At 45.2% G+C, this 15951-nt stretch overlaps 1 protein-coding gene across 8 annotated transcripts in view; it reads right to left on the reverse strand.

Annotated features, from left to right (window-relative positions):
• Nucleotides 1-15951, reverse strand: part of OTOF (otoferlin) — a 1702209-nt gene that overhangs the window by 568314 nt on the left and 1117944 nt on the right. Inside the window, exons 1-3 of one of the 8 annotated variants that reach the window (XM_069605610.1) lie at nucleotides 7772-7787; nucleotides 5994-6047; nucleotides 435-479 (exon numbers count right to left, since the gene is read on the reverse strand). The exons of the other annotated variants lie outside the window; for them this stretch is intronic. Of the exons in view, the coding sequence (XP_069461711.1) occupies nucleotides 435-479; nucleotides 5994-6047; nucleotides 7772-7785 (113 nt within the window). The 5' untranslated portion in view covers nucleotides 7786-7787. Of the gene's footprint in view, nucleotides 1-434; nucleotides 480-5993; nucleotides 6048-7771; nucleotides 7788-15951 lie in introns of those variants that run through there. 8 annotated transcript variants of the gene reach the window in all.

Genomic DNA, 15951 nt, shown 5'->3' on the forward strand with positions numbered 1-15951 from the left:
ATACCGGCCACCCTTGCTACTATATACCACAAAGGCTGATACCTAACCATTGACATACGTCTACCAGCCCAAAAATAAATTTACCAATTTTAATATACACTTGCATTGAGCTCATAACACATATACCATTTCTGCTTCAAGCAATACCCAGGGGATATTGATATCACACCTGGTACCACATATTTATACATTCTTTAGTCGTCCAATGATGAGCAGGGTATATTATCAAATAGACATAGCACACATATCAGGGATAAACATAGCACACATATCAGGGATGCGCTCTATCAATACCTTCCAACTTAAATACCTTCTGGTTATGGTACAAGACACTTGGTAGAGACATGGGGCTCCCCTTGCCTTAGAAAGATTTGCTGTTCAGCCACATCCCCCACCCCACAGAGACATCAAGGGCACACTCGGTGGGTACCTACTTGTCTTTGCCTTCCTTGGCCTCTTTCTTCTTCTCTTTCCCTTTGCTGGAGCAAAAGAGCAATCATCAGGAAGATAAACAAACAGATACATCAAAGTGTTACAACTATGTAATCATTTCTCTTTAAGCATGCCTATGAGGAAGGTTTTGCAGAATTGAAGAGTGGGCTAGCTGGATAGATGTATGCTGAGGTAGTAGACGATGCAGGCCTTGCGTAGCATGCCATGTACAAGCAGGACATCCAGGGCTTTGAACATTGTGAATAGTTGGCTATATTTTGATCTTGTTCTCAGCACTTTCCACTCCCCTACCCCTGCCACTTTCCCCCTTCCCTCTCCCCTGCACTTGCGCATTCTCAATGTCACTGAGCCTAGTAAGAGCGTTGTTTCGTCCTCCCTTGTTCCCCTCCCTTGCCTCGTCGCGCTCTGAAACACTTTTGTATGGGCGCGATATAAATAAAATATATCATACCATATCATAGATCCACTCCTCCGTCATGATGTCTTCTTGTATCACTTTCTTGCGTCAAAGTGTTGCTAGTGGACTAATGCGAATGGAAATGGGTGCCTCACCAGCCTTCTATCTCAATACCGATGATGGTAAAGCTATTCAGTTGGTGGTAAAATAATAGCTGGTACAATAATAATTGAGACCCAGAAAGGATGCGGCCTCAGAGGGGAACCGTGTGTGTGTCATCCTCGATTGGGATATATTGCCTTTTACTCAGCCAGTAAATTGCAGGTGGACATTATCACACAATAATGACCCCTCTCTGAAACCCAATTTAAGGTTTGTATGATTATCGTTAGATGATGAGGCAACAGCCTCTAAAAGGCAATATGCAAGCCCTTCCACTTTGTTGCCTCTGAGATGATTACTGCCTATCAGCTGTTGATATCCCCAGCCCCCCCACAAGGGGCCAGGGGGTACAGCATAGAAACAATACCCCTTTCCATTTCTAGCAAGCCACCGTTCATTAGCTGATAGTCTTGTTGTTCCACCAGTGTCTGTTCTATAGCCCTCAGTTAGATTTCTCTTTCTCTCTCTGTACCTCTTTTTAATTTTCCCAAGATCTAGACATTATTGCTACCACCAGTTTCCGAGCTCTGTATCAAAGCTTTCTCTAAGTAATTTGCACTTTAGTCCTATCCTCCCCAGCTATGGGTCCACCAGTCTAGGACGTCCTCTTTCTCTACCCAGCTCTTAGTACCGCCCGCCTGGCAAGGACACGCTGCTGAACCTTCCTTCCTAGACAGCAGTAGCACTTCCTCTCTCACTATTTTACTCTCCCCTCTCTACATGAGCTTTAGGAATGCCGTCCTATCCTACTGCTAAACTCCTACGAGGCTTCTTCTCCCACCTTTTACACTGTCATGGACTAAAGGATTGGGTCAGGTCCAAATGGGCTCTTTTTGCTGAGCCCATTTATCTGCCAATATCGGCACACGTCATTGGTCTGCCCTATGCAGGTCCAATTCCTCAACCGTTCTACCTCTGTCTTTCATTCAGTCTGGCCCTTTCTCCAATCAAGCATCACCTTGGGGGGTTCCGTTTGATAGGATATGATATGATATTGTATTTATATCGCGCTCATACACAAGTGTTTCAAAAGTGCTGCACAGCTGAAATGGCCTTGCCTACAAATAAGTGAACTGCCAACTTGGAGTAGGCAGTCCCAGGATGAAATCCCTCCCTGGACCCTACTTTGTACCCCGAGTCCTTTGTCAGCAATCTCAATCTTTGGAGCACACTGCATCAGCAGTTTACAGCTTGCAAGCAAGCCCTGCTGAGATCTTCTCTCCTCCCTGCCTCCAAAGGTGGGCTTGTGGACAGTCTGTGGTCTGTGTGCAGTTGAGTTCTAGTCTTCTATTTCACTTGCTCGTCCATGGATAAGAATAGCGGCGTACACTCCACGTCTGGAGGTTTGCAGCTAGATATGTCCTATGAGTTCCCTCTCTGAGGTGGACTGGATAGCCGTGGAGTGTCCACTGTGTATGGAATCCAGGGGTTGCCCCACAGAGTGGTTGGCTCCACCTGAACCGCAGAGCCCTCCAATCCTCCCTCATGTCCTGAAAGCAGGTGACCTTCTCACAATAGTGAAACCTCAGGCATTTAGTAATTTAATCCATTATTCAAGTTTCGCAATAGACATTTGTGAATCGGTTGTCTTGTTGGCAATGACTTAACCACCATGTTCTTGCCTTTTAGATGTGTGTATGTGCAAATGAAGGGGGCACTATACATCATGAACGTCGAATTGCTGCTGTGCTTGTCACCCACTAAATAGTAAATCCCAGGCAGGTTTTCACAATCATTAAGCATATGCAGATAACATCATTCGACATGTTTTATGCAACATTTCCTGCTGTACGTTCAATGTGGATATCATGAGAACCTGACTAGATTTCCAGGTTCCATGGATGGAGGAGACCAGCTCACCTTTCTGTCAACTCTTCCACCTTTTAGTTCACTAATCACATTATTCCAAGTTCTGTTTGTTTTTGTGCAAATGACTTTGTACTCCCATGAAATGTGCAGATGGAATAGAGAAGACAGGTGTCACTTAAAATGAAAGGCACGGAAAGCAACCCAACAAAAGACAACGTAAATAGGACCATTTTACAACAGAGCTCATGTACAACAGGACGGAGGTACGAAAGGACCCAAGTATAGCAGGGCTCAAGTAGAACAGAAATTAACTTACAATGACTCAAGTCTAACACTACTCAAGATCCGCCTAGTTCAAGGTAAACAGTGCCCAATTACAACATGAATCAAATACAGTAGGACATCAGTACAACAGGCTGAAGTTCAAAACTAACTAGGAATAGCAGGACTGAAGTAGAACAGGGCTAAGGTACAAAAGGATCCAGATGTAGCAGGACTGAAGTAGAATAGGGCTGAGGTACAAAAAGATCTAGGAATAGCAGGACTGAAGTAGAACAGGGCAAAGTACAAAAAGATCTAGGCATAGCAGGACTGACGTAGAACAGGGCAAAGTACAAAACGATTTAGGCATAGCAGGACTGATGTAGAACAGGACAAAGTACAGAAAGGTCTAGGCACAGCAGGACTGAAGCAGAACAGCGAAACATACAAAAGGATGTAGGCGTAGCAGGACTGAAGTAGAACAGGGCTGAGGTACAAAAAGATCTAGGCATAGCAGGACTGAAGTAGAACAGGGCAAAGTACAAAAAGATCTAGGCATAGCAGGACTGATGTAGAACAGGGCAAAGTACAAAAAGTTCTAGGCAGAGCAGGACGGAAGTAGGACAGGGTTGAAGAACAAACAGGTTGAGGTATAGCAGGACTGAAGTAGAACAGGGCTGAGGTCCAAAAGGATCCAGGTATAGCCGGTCTTAAGTAGAACAGGGCTGCAGTACAAAATGTTCTGGACTTAGCAGGACTGAAGTAGACCAAGGCTGGAGTACAAAAAGATCCAGATATAGCAGAACAGAAGTAAAACAGAGCTAAGTACAAAACGTTCCAGATAGATCAGGACTGAAGTAGAACATGTTTGGAGTACAAAAAGATCCACATACATCAGGACTGACGTAGAACACACATAGAAGTACAAAAGGATCCAGGTATAGCTTGACTGAAGTAGAACATGGCTGAAGTACAAAAAGATTGTGATATAGCAGGATGGAAGTCGAACAGGACTGAACTACCAAAAAATCAAGCCATAGCAGCACTAACGTAGAACAGGGTGAAGTACAAACAGACCCAGTTATAACAACACTGAAGTATAACATGTCTGAAGTATACAAAGATAGATGTATAGCAAGACTGAAATAGAACATACTGAAGCACAAAAAGATTCAGATATAGAAGTACTGAAATAGAAGAGAGCTCAAAGACACAATGATCGAGGTAAAGACGTCCCGAAGTAGAACATAAAGATCCAGGTATAACAAAACTGAGTATAACATGTCTGAAGTATGAAAAGATCCAGGCAAAGCAGAACTGAAGTAGAGCAGGGCTGAATTTCAATATAGGGCAAGTACAGCAGGAAACAAGGTCAACATTGCTCAATATCTACAGCCTCAATTACAACAGGACTCATTTACAACATGGCTTAAAGGTAATAGGCCCGAGGTACAGCATGATCCATGTAAAGCAGGGCTCAAGTAAAGCAGGATTCAAGTACAGCAGGACTCAAAGACATCAAGACTCAAGTACAGCAGCACTCAAGTACAGCAGCACTCAAGTACAGCAGGACTCAAAGACAGCAAGAGTCAAGTACAGCAGGACTCAAGTACAGTGGGACTCAAGTACAGCAGGACTCAAAGACAGCAAGACTCAAGTACAGCAGGACTTAAAGACAGCAAGACTCAAGTACAGCAGGACTCAAGTACAGCAGGACTCAAGTACAGCAGGTCTCAATTACAGTAGGACTCAAAGACAGCAGGACTCAAAGACAGCAAGACTCAAGTACAGCAGGGCTCAAGTACAGCAGGACTCAAAGACAGCAAGACTCAAGCACAGCAGGACTCAAGTACAGCAGGACTCAAAGGCAGCAAGACTCAAGTACAGCAGGACTCAAGTACAGTAGGACTCAAAGACAGCAAGACTCAAGTAAAGCAGGGGTGAGGCTCAGCAATACTCAAGAACAGCAGTACTCAAGTACAGCAGCACTCAAAGACAGCAAGACTCAAGTACAGCAGGACTCAAGTACAGCAGGACTCCATGACAGGAAGACTCAAGTACAGCAGGACTCAATGACAGCAATACTCAAGTACAGCAGGACTCAGGTACAGCAGGACTCAAAGACAGCAGGACTCAAGTACAGCAGGGCTCAAGTACAGCAGGACTCAAAGACAGCAAGACTCAAGTACAGCAGGACTCAAGTACAGCAGAAGTGAAGCTCAGCAAGACTCAAGTAAAAGATGACTGAAGATCAGCAATGCTTTATTACAACAGCACTCAAGGACAGCAAGGCAGAGGCTCAGCAGACAACACATACAACAGCACTCGTGATCAACACAGCTCAAGTACAACAAGACTTAAGGTCAAGAGGATTGAAGCTCAAAAGTGTCTAAATAAAACAGGACTTGGTTACAGTCGGACTCAAGGGCTAAAGTGCTGCATTTAGCCTGAAGTCAGGTTGATGGGGACTCATGTATTAGTCTGCCTGGGCCTTCTTTTTCAGTCCACTCCCTGCTTGGACCTTACTGGTGTTTACTTTGTACAGTAAGGATCATCCCCTGTAGGCTTTTGTCAGTTGCAGTCTGGATGCATCTACCGCTGAGAACTCAGGAAAAGTTGTGACTCACTCACATGAATGAGTACGTCCTCTACATAAAATGTTGTTAACTATTTCCCACCGTGTGTTGCCCAAGCTCGGGTAAGTCACACTAACAAGTGCAAAGCCACCCTCTATTTCGCTCCCTCTATTTCCGTCATCTTCCCTTCCCACTGAAAGTTGTAAAGGTGTGTTACAGCGCACACAACACAGATCATCCAAGGGTTCTTTTTTTTTCAGAAAACCAGCCACATCTAAAGCTGAAAAGTGTTCCCTAGCACACTCTGGCAGCAAGTGACCTTCTCTGTTGGGTACCTGAAGGATAAAATGCCGGACTTCTTCTCTTTCTCCTTTTCCTTCGCCTTCCCTCTGAAATCACAATGGTCGGTCATTTTAGGTAGTGTCCACTCTACTGTAAACGGGTGGCAAGGTCACGCGAATGCATGCACATATTAGAAAACAACTCAACACAGTCTACTCCAAGCACTACATCACAGCAATAACCACAGCACACAGCACACAGCATTGGTGGAGAGTCATGGGTGTTTGCTATCTAAGTTCATTGACCTGTTGAAGAGGGGGTAGTAGGGACCTACTGGTTATAAAGGGCCACAGGCTTCTACACCTCCAGATGAGTAGTGTAACATTAAATGTGTGGGTTCTCCTCACATTGGCGAGGAGACCCTGATGTTTCCACTGCCCAGAGACAGATACCGACATCGATTTAATCTGAGGGCCTTGTGTACTGGAAGCTCTCTTGCAGCGCACCGGTGTCCGTTGCGCCACTTACTGAGCGCATCCATAAAAGTCAGGCTTTATAATATCTCCACCCAGTTCCCGCCTTCACTGCGACCGCAAGGATCGCCCAATGCTAGAGTTTCTCACTCGATTGCAGGAGCACATCAACAATATTGTCAGAGGGCTTGGTTGACTTATTTTCCCTAATCCAAATATTTTTCACATCATGGTTCCGCATATCACGTCACCAACACGTTTCTGTGCCACGATTAAGCCAGAAAGAGCAAATGTAATAGCAAATGTTCCTCAGAGCAGCTGCGACACCCTCATCCTTTGGGTCCGCCCAATCATCACCGTGCCGTGTGCATCTGACCCACGCACAAGGCTCACGGTGGAGGCCATCAGTCTTACCACTGCTCTACTACTTATTACAATAAGGAAACAATGGGTAAGGCCTGTTTCCTCTGAATCAAACACACCGATGAAAGAAATGTAAACCTCAACAACTTCAAGTCTCAAAAAGAGTAGATGTCAAACTAGTACCGTGATACAAACAGAAGCAAATGGCATCCTGTTGTAGCACGGGTAGAGAGGTGTTGCGCATGTGATCGGGTTTCATATCAAGTGAAGCTTTGTAGTCTGAATAGGTTTATGCTATTCAGCTCCTATATAATTAATTTAAATGATTGTGCCATGCTGTACATTTTTCAATCTGTAATTAAAACATAAAAGCTTAAAAATATACAATTTTAAAATTAAATGCATAATATCTTTGGCAACCGCGGAACTGGTGTGTGGTCAGATGGATAAGACAACTGGGCTCACTACAAGTTCCTCGGTCCGGGGAAAATGCTGATACAATTTGCGGTAATTCCGGCACCAGCGTTTTTCGGGACTGGGGAAACACAAGTTTGTCGGTGGGGGCAGTGGCGGTATTAACGGTACCGGTGATTCTGGCAATCCCATCGAGGGAGACCTATGGGACTCCATGGAATGGGAACTTGCCACCCTTTCCACCACTTGTATTATCCCGCTAATACCAGGATATCAGGCAGCAGAATCCATAGGGGCAGATTGGCGGTATACCACCGGAATGATTAGCAACTCATAATGAGCCTCATTGTGTTCCTCCTTCAAGGGTCCACAGGGCGTTGTGGAACCATTTTCCATGTATCACCAATAACAGAATGTGCCTTGAATCTATTGTAGGCACGTTTCCTCTCTTAAGGTACACCTAAGTGGCTGGTCATTATTGGTTCCAGGTTAGCCTCTAGTTTGAAGAAAAGCATTCAAAGATGTCCACACCACACCGTGCTGCATGCAGGGTAAAGATATGCGTGGGAAGGGCAAGATACCTGGGGTCTTCCATCTCCTCCCTGTTGTGAAGAAACGGTAGATGTCATTATAACAGCCGCGCGAGACACACATCATCGCTTTTCAGCAGTTCTAGGGCGATGTTCTGAAGGATGTGCCGTCAATGTGGTTGTGCGCTCTCAATGATATCTTTTAATGAAGCCTACCAATGAGATAAACTGGCGGCGCCCTGCACGAGGGGCTTTACCACGAACACTGGCTAGGTAGAAACTGTAACCTTTACAGACGTGCTATGTTCGAATAATTAAGGTGATCCTATACAATAGCACACATATGTACCCCATAAAGCACTATTTATCATATCAGAACATCTCAATAACATTGCAGTCAGCCAAGGAGCTCCAATCCTGGGTCATAATGACACTTCCATAAGCCTATATAGCTATCCTGACATGGGTCACGGGAGAGATTTAGCCCCACAGAGGTCTTACCCGGTTGAACATTCTCATTTTCTGGTGGTAATTCCCAGGTAGAAACCTGTCACCAAAACATAGCAATAGTATTTTACAGCATGTTTAAGATGGTTGCACTTTGGTTCCTGGCAATATTTGATCCTGTAGAAATGTAATTTTAACTTTAATAACACTCACCTATCTGTGACTTTTTTAATGTGCTTCCATATTACTTTTGAGGTTTAATAATCCTAAAATAACATTGCGCTGGTATAAAAGCCATCTGAATGTTATTACAATGTCACAACTTCTTAAGTGCTAACAAGATGTATCTACCCTCAAACTCATTGGCACATTTGCTTTCCATAAGCATTCACAAACTTACAAATGATTGGTGCTTGAACATCATAGGTGTTGACAGTAATTATGAATGCAGCGGGGGAGATGCAGAGAGGGCCATGCAGTCCCATTTAACTAGTTAAGCGCATGAAGACCAAGGTGAACACCACACACACACAAACATGCACATTTGCACACACACATGCACTTACGCACAAGCGCGAGCACACACAAACTCACCCCCACCCGCAATGCAAGCAATGCTTCCATTTCTATGGATAGGTTTACCATGCAGCCATTTTAAGTGTGAACTTTTTCTTTCCATTGAGATCTCTTCGTCGGGTAGCCGGAGGGACATCCCATCCAAGAGATTATGCATTTACAGAATGATAACATATAACCCCTTCTGAGTGGAGGCAGCCACTTCGTGACATAATTAGGTGGTGTTGTGAAATAGCTATGGTTGTCCTCTCTACTGAATGAGCTGGCATTCTCTCATTGGGAGGATGCTTGGTATATTCTGCTCCATCACATGTGTACAAGTGGTTTAGTAAGACAACCATTGTTCACGGTTGAGCAGCTACACAACAGGCTGTCACAGATATGCCCAGGATCACCATGAGTCTTTCAGTATGAGGGAAAGGGCCAGCATGTGGTGTTATCACCTATAGTGTTAATGTATAACTAAGCACAGCATACATTTATTTTCAAAAACTGATTAGCAGAGTTTGCTAATTACAAATGTTTCGATTAGCAAACAAACGTATTTGATTTACGATGTTGTACTAATATTTTTTAATGTCTCTAGACATTGTTTGTACCCAAGACCCAAAATGAGCCGCAAAAATGCATTTTGTGTCCCTCTGCAGTAAGTGAATGGTGTCTGTAAAATGTAAAGGAACATTGCATGAATGGATAAATAACTAGATATGATAAAAATGCTCTGAGAACATTTTTCCGTTTGAGGTTCTGTGCAGCTGGGTGTTGAGCCAGGTAAGCCCAAGCAGAGCACTCCAGCCTTGCGTGCCCACTTAACCTGCATTTGTTGCTATTAGCACTTCAACTGCAATCTCAGGTGCTGGTACTTTTTGTATCCATATTTAAGGCAACAGGGATTTGAGTAATTCATGCTTCCCTTAAAGAGAAATGACACATACGTCCATGATTGAAAATAACTTATTTCCAGGACCTGGAGGTGGGCCAGGAGGTGCACGGGTGAGTGGGCATGGGCACTCTGGTGCAGTGGGGGGAGGGGGTTGGGTGACTCCAGTGGAGACTCTCCAAGGTCTAGGTGAAGGCTGGTCAGATGCGGGAGGCTACTTGCTGATTGTGCTTGCCTTCCTAGCCTGCTGATTGGCCAGCTCTGCCCACCAGGTCCTGATATATAATGCAACGATAATCGCAGACCAAAGCGAGCTCTGGAGACTAACTCCAGTGTTATGGTATTGCAGCAGGTCTGTAGATGTAGATAGTGGATGGAATTAGTGATCGCTGCTTTCCCTTAACATCTGGTTAGTTGTGTGTATTCATGATGAAAGAAGAGTGGATGGTGTAGCAGTCGGTGAACTGGCCACACTAGGAGGAATATTGGAGTTTGTGGGCGAATCTCTTTCGGGGTCACTTCTATACAGCAACAGGGTGATAAGAGAGAATGCCAAGGAGTTGGGGATCAGCTCCTGGGTTGAGCACCAGTTGCACAGATGTATGCAGCCAACAGGTCACAGAACTAGCTTTTCCATCAAAAGCATTTGGCTGTGTACATTTTAGAAGTGTACGCTGTCAGTGTGATGCGCCTCACCTACAAAATGAAATGCATTTGACACTATACGAGATTTAGATACACTAACCTTAAATATATTGAAAAACATGAGGATAATGCAGTGTTTTACAGTGGAAATACTGTCATTATGCATTATGTAACAACTTTCATTTTTAGGAAAGGAAGTGGAGAGTCTTTTAGAAATACAGTGAACACATGCTGGTCTTTGCTAAACAGAATATAGTTAGATTACTAAAAGTATCATCCTAATTACACCTAATTTTTAGTTATTTGGAAAAGAAATAACTTTTCTTGGCTAGCACTCCCAGACAGGCCTTTGGCACTTTTATTAGCAGATGAGATCCTTACTGCTGCACTCTCTCTGCATTAGCCCCCTTGAACCTACAATGAGCAGGGAACGGCGAGTGGAGAGAGCCCTGAGGGCAAGAGAGGGTTGCAGGGTGAGCTGTGCTTTTCAATGAACAGGGTCATTTAAATCAGCAACTGTGCTACACAAGTGTCCATTTAATTAGCAAACCTACAGAATCACATAGCAAATTGCTGGGCAACACTGCTTATTGTCTGCCTTATTAGGTAATTGAGCCGAGTGGAAGAGTGGAGGAACATGTCTTTGGGGTATGATAGCTGTGGCCATGTAGCGTTTCCTTTCATTGGATCACGAGTCTCACAATATCATCATAATGAGTCATGATATGTTTAATATTAGAGTTGGTACTATTATTTTTTTTAAACCTTCTGTAGCATGACGGCTTAAAGTGGTTATTTTATTACAGTGTCACAGGATAGCAGGAAACGGATTCCTTAATTGGCCGAGATCCGACTCTCCTGCTGCAAGGCTAGAGGGCCCTAGCTCCAGCAGGCCAGAAGATGCTCACAGGTGATGCAAATGCCTACACCTTCCAACTCTACAGTGACTGGACTGGGTAAATGAAGCCCCCGTGGAGCGTGTCCATGTGCGACCCCTCACCCCTTGTGGAGAAAAGAAACCGATGTCTGCCTGGGGCCAGAAGCTGGGGGTGCCCTGGCACCTAGGAGGGTGCCTTAGGTCAGAGAATTGCCCAACCTAGAAGAGGAAGTCTGAACCCCATAGAGCAAGTGTGATGGTCTGAGAGCTTCTGGGAGACAGTCACTCCTCCAGCACGCCTTCTTCTTAACCCTTAACCCTTAAGTGCCAAGGGCGAGTATGCTTGTCCTTTTTGCACAGACTTGCATAATAGATTGGCACTTTTAAGATGGCAGTATTGCTGTTTTTTTGTTTTGGACGTGCTGCTGCCTTGTTGAATATATGTTCACACGTTTTTAAAGTGTTTAAATAATATTACACAGCACTCCAGCATGCAATGAGGCAGGCACGTCATCACACACAGGATGGTTGTTAGAGGTAAAACGGATACGGAAGCGTGGAAGGTAAGGAGAGAGCGAGAGAGATAGAGAGAGAAGGAGAAAGACGGAGAGAGAGATAGAGAGAGAAGGAGAAAGCGAGAGAGATAGAGAGAGAAGGAGAAAGCGAGAGAGAGATAGAGAGAGAAGGAGAAAGCGAGAGAAAGATAGAGAGAGAAGGAGAAAGAGAGAGAGATAGAGAAGGAGAAAGCGAGAGAGAGATAGAGAGAAAAGGAGAAAGACGGAGAGAGAGATAGAGAGAGAAGGAGAAAGCGAGAGAGCGATAGAGAGAGAAGGAGAGAGCGAGAGAGATAAAGAGAGAAGGAGAAAGCGAGAGAGAGATAGAGAGAGAAGGAGAAAGACGGAGAGAGAGATAGAGAGAGAAGGAGAAAGCGAGAGAGATAGAGAGAGAAGGAGAAAGCGAGAGAGAGAAGGAGAAAGCGAGAGAGATAGAGAGAGAAGGAGAAAGCGAGAGAGAGATAGAGAGAGAAGGAGAAAGACGGAGAGAGAGATAGAGAGAGAAGGAGAAAGCGAGAGAGAGATAGAGAGAGAAGGGGAAAGTCGGAGAGATAGAGAGAGAAGGAGAAAGCGAGAGAGAGAGAGAGAGAGAGAGAGAAGGGGAAAGACAGTGAGAGAGATAGAGTGAGGAGAAAGCGAGAGAGAGATAGAGAGAGAACGAGAAAACGAGAGAGAGATAGAGAGAGAAGAAGAAAGACGGAGAGAGAGATAGAGAGAGAAGGAGAAAGTGAGAGAGATAGAGAGAGAAGGAGAAAGCGAGAGAGAGATAGAGAGAGAAGGAGAAAGCGAGAGAGAGAGAGGAGAAAGACGGAGAGAGATATAGAGAGAGAAGGAGAAAGTGAGAGAGAGATAGAGAGAGAAGGAGAAAGCGAGAGAGAGATAGAGAGAGAAGGAGAAAGCGAGAGAGAGATAGAGAGAGAAGGAGAAAGATGAGAGAGAGATAGAGAGAAAAGGAGAAAGCGAGAGATAGAGAGAGAAGGAGAAAGCGAGAGAGATAGAGAGAGAAGGAGAAAGACGGAGAGAGAGATAGAGAGAGAAGGAGAAAGCGAGAGAGAGATAGAGAGAGAAGGAGAAAGACGGAGAGATAGAGACAGAAGGAGAAAGCGAGAGAGAGATAGAGAGAGAAGGAGAAAGACGGTGAGAGAGATAGAGTGAGAAGGAGAAAGCAAGAGAGATAGAGAGAGAAGGAGAAAGCGAGAGAGAGAGAGGAGAAAGACGGAGAGAGAGATAGAAAGAGGAGAAAGCGAGAGAGAGATAGAGAGAGAAGGAGAAAGACGGAGAGATAGAGAGAGAAGGAGAAAGCGAGAGAGAGATAGAGAGAGAAGGAGAAAGACGGTGAGAGAGATAGAGTGAGAAGGAGAAAGCGAGAGAGAGATAGAGAGAGAAGGAGAAAACGAGAGAGAGATAGAGAGAGAAGAAGAAAGATGGAGAGAGAGATAGAGAGAGAAGGAGAAAGTGAGAGAGATAGAGAGAGAAGGAGAAAGCGAGAGAGAGATAGAGAGAGAAGGAGAAAGCGAGAGAGAGATAGAGAGAGAAGGAGAAAGACGGAGAGAGAAATAGAGAGAGATGGAGAAAGCGAGAGAGAGATAGAGAGAGAAGGAGAAAGACGGAGAGATAGAGAGAGAAGGAGAAAGCGAGGGAGAGATAGAGAGAGAAGGAGAAAGACGGTGAGAGAGATAGAGTGAGAAGGAGAAAGTAAGAGAGATAGAGAGAGAAGGAGAAAGCGAGAGAGAGATAGAGAGAGAAGGAGAAAGACGGAGAGATAGAGAGAGAAGGAGAAAGCGAGAGAGATAGAGAGAGAAGAAGAAAGATGGAGAGAGAGATAGAGAGAGAAGAAGAAAGTGAGAGAGATAGAGAGAGAAGGAGAAAGTGAGAGAGAGATAGAGAGAGAAGGAGAAAGCGAGAGAGAGATAGAGAGAGAAGGAGAAAGACGGAGAGAGAGAAGGAGAGAGATATAGAGAGAGAAGGAGAAAGCGAGAAAGAGATAGAGAGAGAAGGAGAAAACGAGAGAGAGATAGAGAGAGAAGGAGAAAGACGGAGAGAGAGATAGAGAGAGAAGGAGAAAGCGAGAGAGATAGAGAGAGAAGGAGAAAGCGAGAGAGAGATAGAGAGAGAAGGAGAAAGACGGAGAGATAGAGAGAGAAGGAGAAAGCGAGGGAGAGATAGAGAGAGAAGGAGAAAGACGGTGAGAGAGATAGAGTGAGAAGGAGAAAGTAAGAGAGATAGAGAGAGAAGGAGAAAGCGAGAGAGAGATAGAGAGAGAAGGAGAAAGACGGAGAGATAGAGAGAGAAGGAGAAAGTGAGAGAGATAGAGAGAGAAGAAGAAAGTGAGAGAGATAGAGAGAGAAGGAGAAAGTGAGAGAGAGATAGAGAGAGAAGGAGAAAGCGAGAGAGAGATAGAGAGAGAAGGAGAAAGACGGAGAGAGAGATAGAGAGAGAAGGAGAAAGCGAGAGAGATAGAGAGAGAAGGAGAAAGACGGAGAGAGAGATAGAGAGAGAAGGAGAAAGTGAGAGAGATAAAGAGAGAAGGAGAAAGACGGAGAGAGAGATGAGCGGGATATGGAAGTTAGGATGAACGAGAGGGCGATTCAGAGGAAGATCAAGAGAGAGTGCAGGTGAGAGAAAAAAGAGAGAAGGAGAAAACGACAAAGCGGCAGGAAGAGCAAGAGAGGAAAAGAGAGCAAGAGAGAAAGAGGAGGGGAAGTGTGAAGTTAGACAGAGAGGAAGAGATAGCGCCAAGGCGGGGGTGATAGAATGAGCGACAGAGAGAGAGAGAGCACGCGCGAGGGAGAGAATGTGGCTGGGTAGCCATTTTCGGCGTGCATGAGGAGACTTCTAGCATGGCCGCCCGTTCAATGAGAGAGAGAAGACAAACAAGAGAGAGGGAGCTGAAAACATGAAAGAGAGAAAGCGAGAGAAATAGCGAGGCTAGGAAGAAAGAGAGCAGCTAGAGAAAGAGGCAGAAGCATTGAAATTAGAAAGAGAGAGTGGGAGAGTGCGATGGAAGAATGGACGCTAGGAAGAGATGCAGGTAAGTTGGGAAGATAGAGGGAGAAAAAGAGAGTGAGAGAGAGATGGAAGCACAGACTCTGTGAAGAGAGCGCGAGAGAGGAGATGCACATTGGGAAGAGAACGAGAGAGGGAGAGACAGTGAGTGTTAGAGACAGAGATCGACAAGGATGAAATAAGAGAGCAGAACAGGAAGGAAGGAAGGAGACAGGTGGGCAGGTGTGGAGGAAGGGGAAGGAGGCACATGTGAGAGTGTTGAAGGGACCCTGGAAGAGGTATGGTGTGAGCATTCCGGCACAGCAGCCCTACTCGGGGCGGAGGAAGCGGTGGGGGGGGCGGGACGGGAGGCAAAGGGGGAAAGATGTAAAAATAAAGCTAAAAAGAACTATATGAAGGGTGGAGGAAAGGAGAAGGGAAAATGAAGGAAGAAAAAAGGAAGCACACAAGGATTGAAGGGAGAAAGAAGAGAATGATGAAGGAAGGGAAAAAAAGACGAAAGGAAGGGAAAAAAATAGCAAGAAATGAACATTAGAAGGATGGGAAAGGGAAGGAAGAGAGGTACAAGGGGAGACAAGAAGGAATGCATGAAAGAAGGAAGGGGAGAAGACAGGAAGGAAGGGGTAGGAAGGAATGAGGAGAGAAGGAAGGAAAGAAGGAGGGAACGAAGGAACGAAGGAAGGACGGAGGGAAGAAAGGAAGAAAAAAAGAAAGAAAGAAAGAAAGAAAGAAAGAAAGAAAGAAAGAAAGAAAGAAAGAAAGAAAGAAAGAAAGAAAGAAAGAAAGAAAGAAAGAAAGAAAGAAGGAATGGGGGATGGAGGGAAGGATGTAAGTCTAATAATAAATGAAAAATAGAAAGACATGAAACATGAACGGAAGGAAAGAAGGAATGAAAGAGGGAGGAAGTAAGGAAGGTTTGTGTGGAGGGGGAAAGGAAGAAAGGGACACACGGCGGCCTGTGCCTGGGAGGAGCGTAGAAGCTGCAGAATTCAGGGACAGAGGAGCGGGAGCTCTGAGCATCCAGGCACAGCAGCCCCGCTGCGGCAGAGCCGGGTACCTCGCCAGGGTTTTGTAGCCGTCATTCAGCTTGTTCCGGAGATCGGAGACTTTGCTATGGGGGTATATGCAGGGGAGGGAGAAAGAAGGCACGCGGCGTTACATCTCCACACGCTCTGTAAACACACACGGCTATACCACGAGCAGAGAGCTCCCATGCACTTGTGCACAGCTGCGCGCGCCGTCACTG

The sequence above is a fragment of the Ambystoma mexicanum genome, chromosome 4p (genome assembly GCF_040938575.1).
Source record: "Ambystoma mexicanum isolate Mex_15411 chromosome 4p, UKY_AmexF1_1, whole genome shotgun sequence".
In the NCBI taxonomy this organism is placed as follows: domain Eukaryota; kingdom Metazoa; phylum Chordata; class Amphibia; order Caudata; family Ambystomatidae; genus Ambystoma; species Ambystoma mexicanum.